A 17,045-nucleotide genomic window follows, 5' to 3' on the forward strand; every position below is an offset into this window, starting at 1 on the left:
ACGCCAACGCACAGATAGAACAATGAGACAGATATTTCACCGGATGTATAAATGTGTAACATCCGGTTTGCCTTTCACTCACTACCAAATATGGTGATGAGAGGAAGCCCATTGGTCGGCTGTGGGAGAAGATTGGGCAATATGAATTTTGGCCGATTAAATATTTTATCTCCATACAGTTTTCTGTATCCTTATTAACTATAATATGTAGCTAACAGAGTGGATTGAGTTTTGTAGACTTTACCCTTTGCCAAAGTGAGGGGAAAAATGCGTTGTTTAGAAGTGCAAGGGCGAATTGAGTTATTGCACACACGAGTTTCACACAGTAAGCGTTCCTTAACGGAAATATGCAATTAAATACTGGAACGCGCCAATATAATCTCACTAGCTCGTGCTTGGCTCTGCCCACCTTGCTTGTTCTGTCCGCTGATTAATCTGCGCACATTGGAAACAACAGGCTCTAGTTTATCTTGAGTTAGTTATACTCTTTGGCTAATTTGCTAATGTTAACCGCGATAGCTAGCTATCATGGGTTCCTTTTAGTTAACGTTAGCTACTTTTATTTATGATTGTAAAAAGATGTAATCTTGTCATGCATAAAGTCAACCAGTTAACGTGTAATTTTGGTGTTTGTTTGATTTGCTGCACGGGTGATAGTAATGCGAATGTTAACTTTTGCTAGATTGGACTGCAGTGGCTAACCAGTTTCTACTTATTAGCAGTGCATTAGCTAGCTTGCTAAGCAGGTAGCGGCTAGCTAACGCTTTGGTAGGGTTAGCTTGCTAACTTATTGGTTATTTAACATATGAATGGTTGGGTAACTTCTAGAATATACGTTTAAGTCACACAAACTTAAAAAGGGGGTCATAGTTAGCCACTTGGAGGATGAACCTCTGACTCAATCTACAGTTATTCAACTATAGCTAGCTAGTTGGCTTGCTAACTACATTCCATATATTATTGTTGATTAGATTAGCCAGCTATATATTTACAAGTTGGTGACCACCGCTATAAAATCAGAGGCTGCAACAAGAACTTCCAGGTGACTAAGATACCTAGATGACTACTATATCATGAGTTATGATGCCAGTAGATTGTCGACTTGATTCATGATGATGACTGCTAGCTAAGTTTTTGAAAGTATGACATTGACATGATCAGTCCAATCAAAGCTACTGTACATGTAACGTGATTTGATGTAATTTTATCTGTGGCCCACTGTACCTTCTCCGCTATGCAATCCGGTTTCCGAGCTGGTCACGGGTGCACCTCAGCCATGTTCAAGGTCCTGAACAATATCATAACCGCCATCGATAAAAGACAGTACTGTGCAGCCGTCTTCATCTGACCTGGCCAAGGCTTTCGACTCTGTCAATCACCGTATTCTTATCGGCAGACTCCACAGCCTTGGTTTCTCTAATGACTGCCTTGCCTGGTTCACTAACTACTTCACAGAGTTCAGTGTGTCAAATCGACAGGGCCTGTTGTCCAGACCTCTGGAGGTCTCTATGGGGGAGCCACAGGGTTCAATTCTAGGGCCAACTTTTCTCTATATGTCAAAGATGTTGCTCTTGCTGTGGGTGATTCTTTGATCCACCTCCACGAAGACGACATCATTTTGGATACATCTGGCCCTTCTTTGGACACTGTGTTAACAAACCTCCAAAGCGCTCAATGCCGTACAACATTCCTTCCGTGGCCTCCAACTGCTCTTAAATGCTAGTAAAACTAAATGCATGCTCTTCAACCGATCGCTGCCCGCCTGACTAGCGTCACTACTCTGGACGGTTCTGACTTAGAATATGTGGACAACTATAAATATCTAGGTGTCTGACTAGACTGTAAACTCTCCTTCCAGACTCACATTAAGCATCTCCAATCCAAAATGAAATCTAGAATTGGCTTCCTATTTCGCAACAAAGCCTCCTTTACGAGCGATGTCATTTACAAAATAGCCTCCAACACTGTACTCAGCAAATTGGATTCAGTCTATCACAGTGCCATCCGTTTTGTCACCAAAGCCCCATATACTACCCACCACTGCGACATGTATGCTCTCGTTGGCTGGTCCTCGCTACATATTCGTTGCCAACCCCACTGGCTCCAGGTCATCTATAAGTCTTTGCTAGGTAAAGCTCCTTCTTATCTCAGCTCACTGGTCACCATAGCAACACCCACCCGTAGCACGCACTCCAGCAGGTATATTTCACTGGTCATCCCCAAAGCCAACACCTACTTTGGCCGCCTTTCCTTCCAGTTCTCTGCTACCAATGACTGGAACGAATTGCAAAAATCACTGAAGCTGGAGACTCATATCTCCCTCAATAACTTTAAGCACCAGCTGTCAGAGCAGTTTACCAATTGCTGCAGCTGTACACAGCCCATCTGTAAATAGCCCATCAATCAACCCAACCAACTACCTACCTCATCCCATATTTGTTTTTGTTTTTCTGCTCTTTTGCTCACCAGTATTTCTACTTGCACATCCTCATCTGTACATCTATTACTCCAGTGTTAATTGCTAAATTGTAACTACTTTTCCCCTATGGCCTATTTATTGCTTTACCTCCTTACTTCATTTGCACACACTGTATACAGATTTGTCTATTGTATTATTGACTGTACATTTGTTTATCCCATGTGTAACTCTGTGTTGTTGTCGCACTGCTTGCTTTATCTTGGCCAGGTCACAGTTGTAAATGAGAACTTGTTCTCAACTGGCCTACCTGGTTAAATAAAGGAGAAATAAAATGAAGAAATGCTGACCTGTAGTCAACGAACAGCATTTTTGCATAGGTATTCCTCTTGTCCAGATGGGATAGGGCAATGTGATGGCGATTGCATCATCTGTGGGCCTATTGGGGCGGTAAGCAAATTGAAGCGGATCTAGGGTGATGGGTAGGGTGGAGGTGATTTGTTCCTTGACTAGTCCCTCAAAGCACTTCATGATGTGTGATGAGTGCTACAGAGCAATAGTAATTTAGTTCAGTTACCTTTGCTTTCTTGGGAACAGGAACAATGGTGGCCATCTTGAAGCATGCAGGGACAGCGGACTGGGATAGGGAGTGATTGAATTTGTCCGTGAACACACCAGCCAGCTGGTTTGCGCATTCTCTGAGGACGCGGCTTGCGAGGGTCCACTTTGTCCCTATACCGACATTTCGCTTGTTTGATTGCCTTACGGGGGGAATAACTACACTGTATTCTATCATAATTCCAGTCGCCTTGCCATGATTAAATGTGGTGGTATGTGCTTAGCGCGAATGCTGCCATCAATCCACGGTTTCTGGTTAGGGAAGGTTTTAATAGTCACAGTGGGTACAACATCTCCTATACACCTCCTTATAAACTCGCTCACCGAGTCAGCGTATATGTCAATGTTATTATCTGAGCCTACTCGGAACAATCCCAGTCCACGTGATCGAAGCAATCTTGGAGCGTGGAATCCGATTGGTCAGACCAGCGTTGGATAGACCTAAGCACAGGCGCATCCTTTTTTAGCTTCTGCCTGTAGGAGGGGAGCAACAAGATGGAGTCATGGTCATATTTGCCAAAAGGAGGGCCTTGTATGCATCGAGGAAGTTAGAGTAGCAATGGTCGAGCGTGTTCCTCGCTCGTGTACAGCAATCGATATTGTGATAGAATTTAGGTAGCCTTGTTCTCAAATTAGCTTTGTTAAAATACCTAGCTACAATAAATGCAGCCTCAGGATATATGGTTTCCAGTTTGCATGGAGTCCAGTGAAGTTCCTTGATGGTCATCTTGGTATCCGCTTGCGGGGGGATATACACGGCTGTGATGATAACCGAGGAGAGTTCTCTTGGGAGATAATACGGTCAGCATTTGACTGTGAGGAATTCTAGGTCAGGTGAACAAAAGGACTTGAGTTCCTGTATGTTGTTACAATTATACCATGAGCCGTGAATCATGAAACATAAACCCCCGCCCTTCTTCTTACCAGAGAGATGTTTATTCCTGTTGGTGCGATGTACTAAAGATCCCGTTGGCTGTATGGACTCCAACAGCATGTCCCCAGTTAACCATGTTTCCATGAAATAGAGTATGTTACAATCCCGGATATCTCTTTGGAAAGCAACTCTTGCCCAGATTTTGTCGACTTTATTAACTAGGGACCGGACATTAGCAAGTAATATACTCGGGAGCGGTGGGTGGTGTGCGCGCATCCGAAGCTTCACTAGAAGACCGCTCCGGCACCCTCTCCTCCGGCTGCGTTGTTTTGGGTCGGCTTCTGGAATCAGATCAAATGCCCTGGGAGGTTTAGACAAAGGATCCGCTTTGGGAAAGTCGTATTTCTGGTCGTAGTGCTGGTAAGTTGACGTCTCTCTGATATCCAATAGTTCTTCCCGGTTGTATGTAATAACACTTAAGGTTTTCTGAGCAAACAATGTAATAAATAATACATTTAAAAAAACAAAATACTGCACAGTTTCCTAAGGTTTATAAGCGAAGCTGCCATCTCTGACGGCGCCACCAGGGTCCTAGTAAGTGATAGTGACAGTCTCTCTGCTCAGTGTTTCATTCTAAAATCATAGCAAAGCGTTTAGGCCTATTCCTAGTGAATAAATTGCTATAGGGTTTTGCTGACCAGTACTACTACTGTTTCTTCCCAGGGGATGTGGATGACTTATGGTGATACGTATAAAAAAAATCCTAGATGGCTTCTCCACTACCACCACACAGTTCTAAGGGATATCTGGGATGTTGAACTTATTTGAAAGCCTGGGCGGCAGGTAGCCTTGTGGTTAGAGCGTTGGCCCAGTAACCGAAAGGTTGCTAGATCGAATCCCCGAGCTGACAAGGTAAAAATCTGTCATTCTGCCCCTGAACAAGGCAGTTCATGGGCAGAACCGTCAATGTAAATAATAATTTGTTCTTATTGTTCTGACTTGCCTAGTTAAATAAAGGTTGAATAAAAATACAAATCAAGCGACTTTGGGTCCTGGAAAAGTGCTATAGATGTCCCATTATTAAAATTATTATCAACATAGGCCTTGGATAAAACAAATCTCTGCTTCCATGATGGTCTTACTTTTTTCGAGAAGATGCCGGCAGTAGGCCCAACCTGATGACCTTTAAATTCATGAAACAGAACATGTAAATCAATCTATTATTTGACTGGTTTATTATCGGGTGAGCAACTGTGTGCATGTTGTTAACTCTCTCCTCTCCCTGTTCCCCTGTCCCTCCCCAGTCTCCATGAGGAGATGGTGGACTTCTACAACTTCATGTCTCCCCAACCCGAGGAGGCTTCTATGAGGAAGGAGGTGGTCAACAGAATCGAGACGGTCATCAAGGAGCTGTGGCCTACTGCCGACGTGAGGACACACACACACACACACACACACACACACACACACACACACACACACACACACACACACACACACACACCAGAGCTGGGCGTTGAACCAGCACATCAGACATTTTAGCCATTTGTCTACAAATATTGGTACAATATAGTTTTCTTTTTTCTAACTCTCTCGCTCTCTCCAGGTGCAGATATTTGGCAGCTTCAGCACTGGACTCTACCTACCCACAAGGTAAGAGAGCAGTCTTGTTGTGTAATGTGTTGAATCTTGTTCTCAGAATTTGCTCCAGGTGCTTGGCCACCAGTTGACCTACCGCCATCTTTTTCTGTTGCCATAGTGACATAGACCTGGTGGTGTTTGGGAAGTGGGAACGCCCTCCGTTGCAGCAATTGGAACAGGCCCTCCGGAAACACAACGTGGCGGAACCTATCTCCATCAAAGTGCTGGACAAAGCTACGGTGAGTTGGTGCTGTGTTTTAAAAGAATGCATACCCAATCTGTTGGGATAGCTTCAATGCTGTTCAAACTGATAACCTGTTAAACTCTGAGTGTTTTAGGCTCTGTACCCATTCAGTCAATTTCATTCAGAAAATAGAAAGTGACCTATCATTCGAAAACTACAGCACTTGTCTTTTTGGAAATCGATCTCAAATCTCACTGCTGGTGATGTCATAAGAATGCCCCCACTACCGTCCACCCTACAGGCCATAAATCATGCGCAACGGTCATATTCATAGTGTGTATAATTTGGGTCAAGTGACAAAAAGTGAATAAAAATTGTATGCATGGAAAGGGTACACTCTGGTGGTCCTCATAATGCAATGCATTTCTTTACCATCCACATATAATATAACATTACCTTGAATGCATCCTCCATATTCACCATTGATCAATCTCACTCGTTTCCAATGGGGAAAGTAGTTTGACGTTTCCTTGGCTGTCTGTGTTATTTAAAAAAAATACTTGATAACTAGAAAGTCCCGATCAGTAGGGTCATTTTAAGATGTCAGGCTTCAAAATCCATTCTGCCATTTTTGCACAGTGAGGTACTACCCAAACCAGATCAAACCAGACGCATCTATTTTCCGTGTTCCAAAGACACATGTGATCTTCCAGTGGATGAACTGGAAATCAAACATGAGATCTGATTATACCAGTAAAAAGATTACAACTTCAGCTTTATGTATATCATTCCTGTAAGATTAAAAATTAAAGCATGGCACCTTCCACAAGCCCTGCACTTTTAAAATGGCTGTGTCCTTTTGGAATGGTAATTGATTATTTTATTTCAAACCTAGATGTTCAAATCGCTTATTCCCCAACTAAGGGACAATTTTGTAAACATTTTTGTCACTGGCCTACACACAATAACTCTCATGTCAAAGTGTAATTATGTTTTAGTATTTTTTATTTATTTATTTTTTACAAATTAATTAAATGAAAATCTGAAATGTCTTCAGTCAATAAGTATTCAACCCCTTTGTTATAGCAAGCCTAAATACGTTTTAGGAGTAAAAATGTGCTTAACAAGTCGCATAATAAGTTGCATTGACTCTGTGTATAATAATAATGTTTAACATTATTTTTTTAATTACTACCGCATTTCTGTACCCCACACATACAATTATCTTTAAGGTCCCTCAGACAAGCAGTGAATTTCAAACCCAGGTTCAGACACAAAGACCAGGGAGGTTTTCCAATGTCTCATAAACAATGGTGGGTAAAAAAAAATGCAGACATTGAATATCCCTTTGAGCATGGTGAAGTTATCACACTTTGGATGGTGTATCAATACACCCAGTCACTACAAAGAAACAGGCATCCTTCCTAACTCAGTTGCCAGATAGGAAGGAAACCGCTCAGGGATTTCACCATAAGGCCAATGGTGACTTGTAGTTCAACATTGTAGTTACTTCACAATACTAACCTAATTGACAGAGTGAAATGAAGGAAGCCTCTACAGAATAATTTTTTTTCCAAAACACACGTCTTGTTTGCAACAAGGCACTAAAATAATACTGCAGACAATGTGGCAAAGCAATTCCCTTTTTGTCCTGAACACAATGCAACACATTACTGAGTACCACCCTCTATTTTCAAGCATAGTGGTGGCTGCATCATGTTATGGGTATGCTTGTAATCGTTAAGGACGGAGTTTTTCAGGTTAAAAAAGAAACGTAATGTAAAGCAAATCCTAGAGGAAAACCTGGTTCAGTCTGCTTTCCACCAGACACTGGGAGATTAATTCATATTTGAGCAGGACAATAACCTAAACCACAAGGCCAAACATATACTGCAGTTACTTACCAAGAAGACCATGACAGAGTTAGGTTTGACTTAAATCTGCTTGAAAATCTATGGCAAAACCTGAAAAATGGTTGTCTAGCAATGATCAACAACCAATTTGACAGAGCTTGAATAATTTTTTAAAAGAATAATGTGCAAATGTTGCACAATCCAGATGTGGAAAGCTCTTGAAGACTTACCCATAAAGATTCACAGCTGTAATTGCTGCCAAAGATGATTCTAACATGTATTGACTCTGAGTTAAATACTTATAAAATAAAGATGTGTTACTGTTTATTTATATACAGTACCAGTCAAACGTTTGGACACACCTACTCATTCCAGGGTTTTTCTTTATTTTTACTATTTTCTACATTGAAAAATAAAAGTGAAGACATCAAAACTATGAAATAACACGTATGGAATCATGTAGTAACCAATATTCTTTAGATTTGAGATTCTTCAAAGTAGCTACCCTTTGCCTTGATGAAAGATTTGCACACTCTTGGCATTCTCTCAACCAGCTTTATGCATCAGTCACCTGGAATGCTTGTCAATTAACAGTTGTGCCTTAACTTTTTACTCTGTCCCAGATGCTAATATATGCATATTATTATTACTATTGGATTGATAACACTCTGATGTTTCTAATACTGTTTGAATTATGTCTGTGTGAGTATAACAGAACTCATATGGCAGGCAAACTTCCAAACAGGAGGTGTAAATTCTGGGGCTGGTTGATGTTAAAATCATCGTGTATTCACATCCCAGTAAGATATGGATATGTTCGCACTTCCTACGCCTTCCACTAGATGTCAACAGTCAGTAGAACGTGGAATGAAGCCTCTAGTGTGATGTGGGGCCGGATGGCAGCTATCTGAGTCAGTGGTCTGGCAGAATGCTAGTTCCTGGTCACGCGCGCTAGTCATGATATGGCCATGTTGGAACGTTATTGGATATATATGATAACAACATCCTGAAGATTGATTCTTTACTTAATTTGACTAGTTTATTCGACCTGGAATATAACTTTTTGAAGTTTTTCGTCCGAGTTCGCCTGGACCGGCGCCACGTTTGGACATGTGAACTAAAAGTGCTAGCAAAAGTAGCTAATTGGACACTAGTAATGGACATTATCGAACAAAACAACGATTTATTGTGGAACTAAGATTCCTGGCACTGCATTCTGATGAAAGATCATCAAAGGTAACGGAATATTTATGATGTAATTTCGTATTTCTGTTGACTCCAACATGGCGGAGAAATGTTGTGTATTTCTGAGCGCCGTCTCAGATTATTGCATGGTATGCTTTTTCCTAAAGTGAAATAAAAAATCTGACACAGCGGTTGCATTATGAACCAGTGTATCTTTAATTATATGTAAAACATGTATCTTTCATCAAAGTTTATGATGAGTATTTCTGTTATTTGACGTGGCTCTCTGTAATTACTCCATATATTTTGGAGGCATTTCTGAACATGGTGCCAATGTAAACCGAGATTTGTGGATATAAATATGTACATTATCGAACAACACATAAATGTATTGTGTACCATGATGTCCTATGAGTGTCATCTGATGAAGATTATCAAAGGTTAGTGATTTAATTTTATCTCTATTTCTGCTTTTGTGACTCTATCTTTGGCTGGGGAAAATGGCTGTGTGTTTTTTGGATTTGGTGGTGATCTAACATAAATATATGTTGTGTTTTCACTGTAAAACATTTTAAAAATCGGACACAATGGGTAGATTAACAAGATGTTTATCTTTCATTTGCTGTATTGGACTTGTTAATGCGTGAAAGTTAAATATTTCTAAAAATTATTTTTGAATTTCGCGCTCTGCCTTTTCAGCGGAATGTTGTGGGTGTTCCGCTAGCGGAACCCCTGGGCTAGAAAGGTTAAAAGTTAATTTGTGGAATTAATTTCCTTCTTAATGCCTGAAAAATGGTTGTCTAGGGATGGAATACAGAAGATAGCCCTATTTGGTAAAAGACCAGGTCCATATTACGGCAAGAACCGCTCAAGTAAGCAAAGAGAAACGACAGTCCATCATTACATTAAGACATGAAGGTCAGTCAATGCGGAACATTTCAAGAACTTTGAAAGTTTCTTCAAGTGCAGTCGCAAAAAACATCAAGCTCTATGATGAAACTGGCTCTCATGAGGACTGCCACAGGAAAGGAAGACCCAGAGTTACCTCTGCTGCAGAGAATAAGTTCATTAGAGTGACTGGCCTCAGAAATTGCAGCCCAAATAAATGCTTCACAGAGTTCAAGTAACAGACACATCTCAACATTAACTGTTCAGAGGAGACTCTGTGAATCAGGCCTTCATGGTCGAATTGCTGCAAAGAAACCACTACTAAAGGACCCAATAAGAAGGAGAGACTTGCTTGGGCCAAGAAACACGACCAATGGACATTAGATCGGTGGAAATCTGTCCTCCAAATTTGATGTGTTTGGTCTGATGAGTCCAACCGCCATGTGACGCAGAGTAGGTGAACGGATGATCTCCGCATGTGTGGTTCCCACCGTGAAGCATGGAGGAGGAGGTGTGGGGGTGCTTGCTGGTGACGCTGTTGGTGATTTATTTAGAATTCAAGGCACACTTTACCAGCATGGCTACCACAGCATTCTGTAGTGATAGGCCATCCCATCTGGTTTGCGCTTAGTGGGACTATCATTTGTTTTTCAACAGGACAATGACCCAACACACCTTCAGGCTGTGTAAGGGCTACTTGACCAAGAAGTAGAGTGATGGGAGTGCAGCATCAGATGACCTGGCCTCCAATTGAGATGGTTTGGGATGAGTTGGACCGCAGAGTGAAGGAAAAGCAGCCAACAAGTCCTCAGGATGTGTGGGAACTCCTTCAAGACTGTTGGAAAAACATTTCAGGTGAAGCTGGTTGAGAGAATGCCAAGAGTGTGCAAAGCTGTCATCAAGGCGAATGGTGGCTACTTTGAAGAATATAAAATATCTTTTCATTTGTTAAAAACTTTTTTGGTTATTACATGATTCCTTATGTGTTATTTTATAGTTTTGATGTCTGCACTATTATTCTACAATGTAGAAAATAGTTTTTTTTTTTTACTTGAATGAGTAGGTGTCCAAACTTTTGACTGATGCTGTATTTCTTTTTTTAATTTTTTTTAAATGTTAGAATTTTTCTTCCACTGTGATGTTAGAGTAGTTTGTGTAGATCGTTAAATATGATGGCTGTGTGTTTTTTTGATAAAATATGACCATTTAAGTCCATTTTAATCCCACTTTGTAACACTAAAAATGTGAAAAAAAGTAAAGAGATGTGAATCCTTTCTGAAGGCATTGTAGATGGGGGTAATTAACATATTAAACAGCCTATGTGAATGCAGCCTATACACACCGCTGTCTTCCCAAAATAATGCAAACGAAATTAAATGCTAAAGTAGTAGCCTAGTTATTCATTCATGCATGCACATTTTTTGGGGTGAATATCAGTTTGGCAACTGTGAATGCGAACTAATTAATGCGAAAGAAACACTGGTACCAAGTAGGCCGAGTAAACAATATATCAGATCAATAAAGGCATAACACAATCTACATTCAGGCTAGTTACATTAACAGTAAACAAAGCAGTAAATAAAAGGTGATTGGAGATCCAAATAACCAAAACATCCTGCTACAGTGAGATGCAGCCACGCACAGCTGTCTTGCTAAATAAATAGGCCTATAGGCTCAGTGCCTCTTTGCTTGACATCATGGGAAATCAAAAGAAATCAGCCAAGACCTCAGAAGAAAATTGTAGACCTCCACAAGTCTGGTTCATCCTTGGGAGCAATTTCCAAATGCCTGAAGGTACCACGTTCATCTGTACAAACAATAGTACACAAGTATAAACACCATGGGACCACGCAGCCGTCATACCGCTCATGAAGGAGACGTGTTCTGTCTCCTGGAGATGAACGTACTTTGGTACAAAAAGTGCAAATCAATCCCAGAACAACAGCAAAGGATCTTGTGAAAATGCTGGAGGAAACAGGTACAAAAGTATCTATACCCACAGTAAAACAAGTCCTATATCGGCATAACCTGAAAGGCCGCTCAGCAAGGAAGAAGCCACTGCTCCAAAACCGCCATAAAAAAGCCAGACTACGGTTTCCAACTGCACATAGGGGACAAATATTGTACTTTTTGGAGAAATGTCCTCTGGTCTGATGAAACAAAAATAGAACTGTTTGGCCATAATGACCATTGTTACGTTTGGAGGAAAAGGGGAATGCTTGCAAGCCGAAGAACACCATCCCAACCGTGAAGCACGGGGGTGGCAGCATCATGTTGTGGGTGTGCTTTGCTGCAGGAGGGTCTGGTGCACTAAACAAAATAGATGGCATCATGAGGGAGGAAAATTAGTTGGATATATTGAAGCTACATCTCAAGACATCAGTCAGGAAGTTAAAGCTTGGTCGCAAATGGGTCTTCCAAATGGACAATTACCCCAAGCATACTTCCAAAGTTGTGGCAAAATGGCTTAAGGACAACAAAGTCAAGGTATTGGAGTGGTCATCACAAAGCCCTGACCTCAATCCCATAGAAAATCTGTGGGCAGAACTGAAAAAGCGTGTGCGAGCAAGGAGGCCTAACAACCTGACTCTGTTACACCAGCTCTGTCAGGAGGAATGGGCCAAAATTCACCCAACTTATTGTGGGAAGCTTGTGGAAGGCTACCCGACACGTTTGACCCAAGTTAAACAATTTAAAGTCAATGCACCCAAATACCAATTGAGTGTATGTAAACTTCTGACCTACTGGGAATGTGATGAAAGAATTTAAAGCTGAAATAAATTATTCACTCTACTTTTATTCTGACATTTCACATTCTTAAAATGAAGTGGTGATCCTAACTGACCTAAGACAGGGAATTTTTACTTGGATTAAATGTCAGGAATTGTGAAAAACTGAGTTTACATGTATTTGGCTATGGTGTATGTGAACTTTCGACTTCAACTGTATGTACTGTAGCTATACCCTGGGGCATAATTTGGATTATTGCATTGGAATTATACAGATTTCCGCTTATATCATGCTGTACCACAATAAACACATTTTCTTCCAAGATGGCATAGCAGTTCAGACGTCATTTTGCCCTCGTATTGTCGTGTCCTGTGTATATATATATATTTACACCTTTCTTCGCATATCTTTTATATATTGTATTATCCAAGAACTCAACTACAAAAAGCTTTCCTGAAACCCGCCTCACCAATTACAGAAAAAAAGTATTATTTACCTCAAATCTGAAAATTCACAATTGAAGCTAGCCAGAAGCTAGCCAGAAGCTAACCAGAAGCTAACCTGAAACTACCCAGAAGTTAGCCGGTTTACTGGCTAACGTTAGTATTTCAGCTACCCACGTTTTGTGGTCATCAGCTATTCCTTTAGCTCGATAATCTATCGGCACTTTTGTACAACGCGACTCAGACCAGAACATACCGGACTTATTTTTCTCAATATCCCCGGATTTCAACGGCAAGCTCTGGACATTTACACCTTGATTTCGCAGCTAGCTAGCTGCAAACCGTGTGACTATTGGCTTACGTCGATCCCGGAGCAAACTTAAATTATTCCGGAGCTAGCCAGCTGAAGAGTTCCATCAGCCATTCCTGGGCTACAATCACCTATCCGGACCCGTTTTTTTTACCACAAATGCGGAGCCCCACCGGGCCTTCACGACTGACTACCGACGTTATCTGCCCGAGGGAGTTATCCAACTGGCACCTCTGTCGCGACGTTACCTGAACGCTCATCTGGGGCCCGCTAATCGTTAGCTGTCTTATCGGCTGCTATCTGAATAAGTATATCTGACAATTTTTCTTGGGTCACTATATCTATTTTGCCAATTGGATTGATCCCCTCTACCACACGGAACCCCACTAATCTACCGACGGAAACGCACGAGGTGACTAAAAATAGACCTCCATCCTATGCCATCTTGCTATTGATAGCCAGCTACCCGGCCAGCTGTCTGGATCGCCGTGACCCCAACCAACCTCTACTCACTGGACCCTTATGATCACTTGATTAAGCATGCCTCTCCTTAATGTAAATATGCCTTGTCCATTGCTGTTCTGGTTAGTGTTTATTGGCTTATTTCACTGTAGCGCCTCTAGCCCTGCTCACTATACCATATCCAACCTTTCAGTTCCACCACCCACATATGCGATGACATCACCTGGTTTCAATGATGTTTCTAGAGACAATATCTCTCTCATCATCACTCAATACCTAGGTTTACCTCCACTGTATTCACATCCTACCATACCTTTGTCTGTACATTATTCCTTGAAGCTATTTTATCGCCCCCAGAAACTTCCTTTTACTCTGTTCTAGACGTTCTAGACGACCAATTCTCATAGCTTTTAGCCGTACCCTTATCCTACTCCTCCTCTGTTCCTCTGGTGATGTAGAGGTGAATCCAGGCCCTGCAGTACCTAGCTCCACTCCTATTCTCCAGGCGCTCTCTTTTGATGACTTCTGTAACCGTAATAGCCTTGGTTTCATGCATGTTAACATTAGAAGCCTCCTCCCTAAGTTTGTTTTGTTCACTGCTTTAGCACACTCTGCCAACCCAGATGTTTTAGCCGTGTCTGAATCCTGGCTTAGGAAGACCACCAAAAATTCTCATATTTTTATCCCTAACTACAAGATTTTCAGACAATATAGAACGGCCAAAGGGGGCGGTGTTGCAATCTACTGCAAAGATTGCCTGCAGAGTTCTGTTTTACTATCCAGGTCTGTTCCCAAACAATTTGAACTTCTACTTTTAAAAATCATCTCTCTAAAAACAAGTCTCTCACCGTTGCCACCTGCTATAGACCACCCTCTGCCCCCAGCTGTGCTCTGGACACCATATGTGAACTGATTGCCCCCCATCTATCTTCAGAGCTCGTGCTGCTAGGCGACCTAAATTGGAACATGCTTAACACCCCAGCCATCCTACAATCTAAGCTTGATGCCCTCAATCTCACACAAATTATCAAGGAACCTACCAGGTACCACCCCAATTCCGTAAACACGGGTACCCTCATAGATATCATCCTAACCAACTTGCCCTCCAAATACACCTCTGCTGTTTTCAACCAAGATCTCATCGATCACTGCCTCATTGCCTGCATCCGTAATGGGTCAGCGGTCAAACGACCTCCACTCATCACTGTCAAACGCTCCCTGAAACACTTCAGCGAGCAGGCCTTTCTAATCGACCTGGCCGAGGTATCCTGGAAGGATATTGATCTCATCCCGTCAGTAGGGGATGCCTGGATAGTTTTTTTTAAATGCCTTCCTCACCATCTTGAATAAGCATGCCCCATTCAAGAAATTTAGAACCAGGAACAGATATAGCCCTTGGTTCTCTCCTGACCTGACTGCCCTTAACCAACAGAAAAACATCCTATGGCGTTCTGCATTAGCATCGAACAGCCCCGTGATATGCAACTTTTCAGGGAAGCTAGAAACCAATATACACAGGCAGTTAGAAAAGCCAAGGCTAGCTTTTTCAAGCAGAAATTTGCTTCCTGCAACACAAACTCAAAAAAGTTCTGGGACACTGTAAAGTCCATGGAGAATAAGAACACCTCCTCCCAGCTTCAAACTGCACTGAAGATAGGAAACACTGTCACCACCGACAAATCCACTATAATTGAGAATTTCAATAAGCATTTTTCTACGGCTGGCCATGCTTTCCACCTGGCTACCCCTACCCCGGTCAACAGCACTGCCCTCCCCTCTGCTACTCGCCCACGCCTTCCCCATTTCTCTTTCTCCCAAATACAGTCAGCTGATGTTCTGAAAGAGCTGAAAAAATCTGGACCCTTACAAATCAGCCGGGCTAGATAATCTGGACCCTTTCTTTCTAAAACTATCTGCTGAAATTGTTGCCACCCCTATTACTAACCTTTTCAACCTCTCTTTCGTGTCGTCTGAGATTCCCAAAGATTGGAAAGCAGCTGCGGTTATCCCCCTCTTCAAAGGGGGGGACACTCTTGAACCAAACAGCTACAGTCCTATATCTATCCTACCCTGCCTTTCTAAGGTCTTCGAAAGCCAAGTCAACATCATTTCGAATCCCACCATACCTTCTCCGCTATGCAATCTGGTTTCAGAGCTGGTCATGGGTGCACCTCAGCCACGCTCAAGGTCATAAACGATATCTTAACCGCCATCGATAGGAAACAATACTGTGCAGCCGTATTCATTGACCTGGCCAAGGCTTTTGACTCTGTCAATCACCACATCCTCATCGGCAGACTTGACAGCCTTGGTTTCTCTAATGATTGCCTCGCCTGGTTCACCAACTACTTCTCTGATCGAGTTCAGTGTATCAAATCGGAGGGCCTGTTGTCCGGACCTCTGGCAGTCTCTATGGGGGTGCCACAGGGTTCAATTCTTGGACCGACTCTCTTCTCTGTATACATCAATGATGTCGCTCTTGCTGCTGGTGAGTCTCTGATCCACCTCTACGCAGACGACACTATGCTGTATACTTCTGGGCCTTCTTTTGACACTGTGTTAACAACCCTCCAGGCGAGCTTCAATGCCATACAACTCTCCTTCCGTGGCCTCCAATTGCTCTTAAATACAAGTAAAACTAAATGCATGCTCTTCAACCGATCGCTGCCTGCTCCTGCCCGCCTGTCCAACATCACTACTCTAGACGGCTCTGACTTAGAATATGTGGACAACTACAAATACCTAGGTGTCTGGTTAGACTGTAAACTCTCCTTCCAGACTCACATCAAACATCTCCAATCCAAAGTTAAATCTAGAATTGGCTTCCTATTCCGCAACAAAGCATCCTTCACTCATGCTGCCAAACATACCCTTGTAAAACTGACCTTCCTACCAATCCTCGACTTCGGTGATGTCATTAACAAAATAGCCTCCAAAACCCTACTCAATAAATTAGATGCAGTCAATCACAGTGCCATCCGTTTTGTCACCAAAGCCCCATATACTACCCACCACTGCGACCTGTACACTCTCGTTGGCTGGCCCTCGCTTCATACTCGTCGCCAAACCCACTGGCTCCAGGTCATCTACAAAACCCTGCTAGGTAAAGTCCCCCCTTATCTCAGCTCGCTGGTCACCATAGCAGCACCTACCTGTAGCACGCACTCCAGCAGGTATATCTCTCTGGTCACCCCCAAAACCAATTCTTCCTTTGGCCGCCTCTCCTTCCAGTTCTCTGCTGCCAATGACTGGAACGAACTACAAAAATCTCTGAAACTGGAAACACTTATCTCCCTCACAAGCTTTAAGCACCAGCTGTCATAGCAGCTCATAGATTACTGCACCTGTACATAGCCCATCTATAATTTAGCCCAAACAACTACCTCTTTACCTACTGTATTTATTTATTTATTTTGCTCCTTTGCACCCCATTATTTCTAT

General features: G+C 42.2%; 1 protein-coding gene across 2 annotated transcripts in view; it reads left to right on the forward strand.

Moving 5' to 3' along the window:
• LOC129820102 (terminal nucleotidyltransferase 4A-like) overlaps positions 1-17,045 on the forward strand; it is a 34,489-nt gene that overhangs the window by 2,986 nt on the left and 14,458 nt on the right. For both annotated transcript variants that reach the window (XM_055876958.1, XM_055876959.1), the window contains exons 2-4: positions 5,213-5,336; positions 5,515-5,561; positions 5,668-5,788. In XM_055876958.1, coding sequence (XP_055732933.1) covers positions 5,213-5,336; positions 5,515-5,561; positions 5,668-5,788 — 292 coding nt within the window. The remainder of the gene's footprint in view (positions 1-5,212; positions 5,337-5,514; positions 5,562-5,667; positions 5,789-17,045) is intronic.

This window comes from Salvelinus fontinalis, chromosome 22, assembly GCF_029448725.1.
Source record: "Salvelinus fontinalis isolate EN_2023a chromosome 22, ASM2944872v1, whole genome shotgun sequence".
Classification (NCBI taxonomy): Eukaryota; Metazoa; Chordata; class Actinopteri; order Salmoniformes; family Salmonidae; genus Salvelinus; species Salvelinus fontinalis.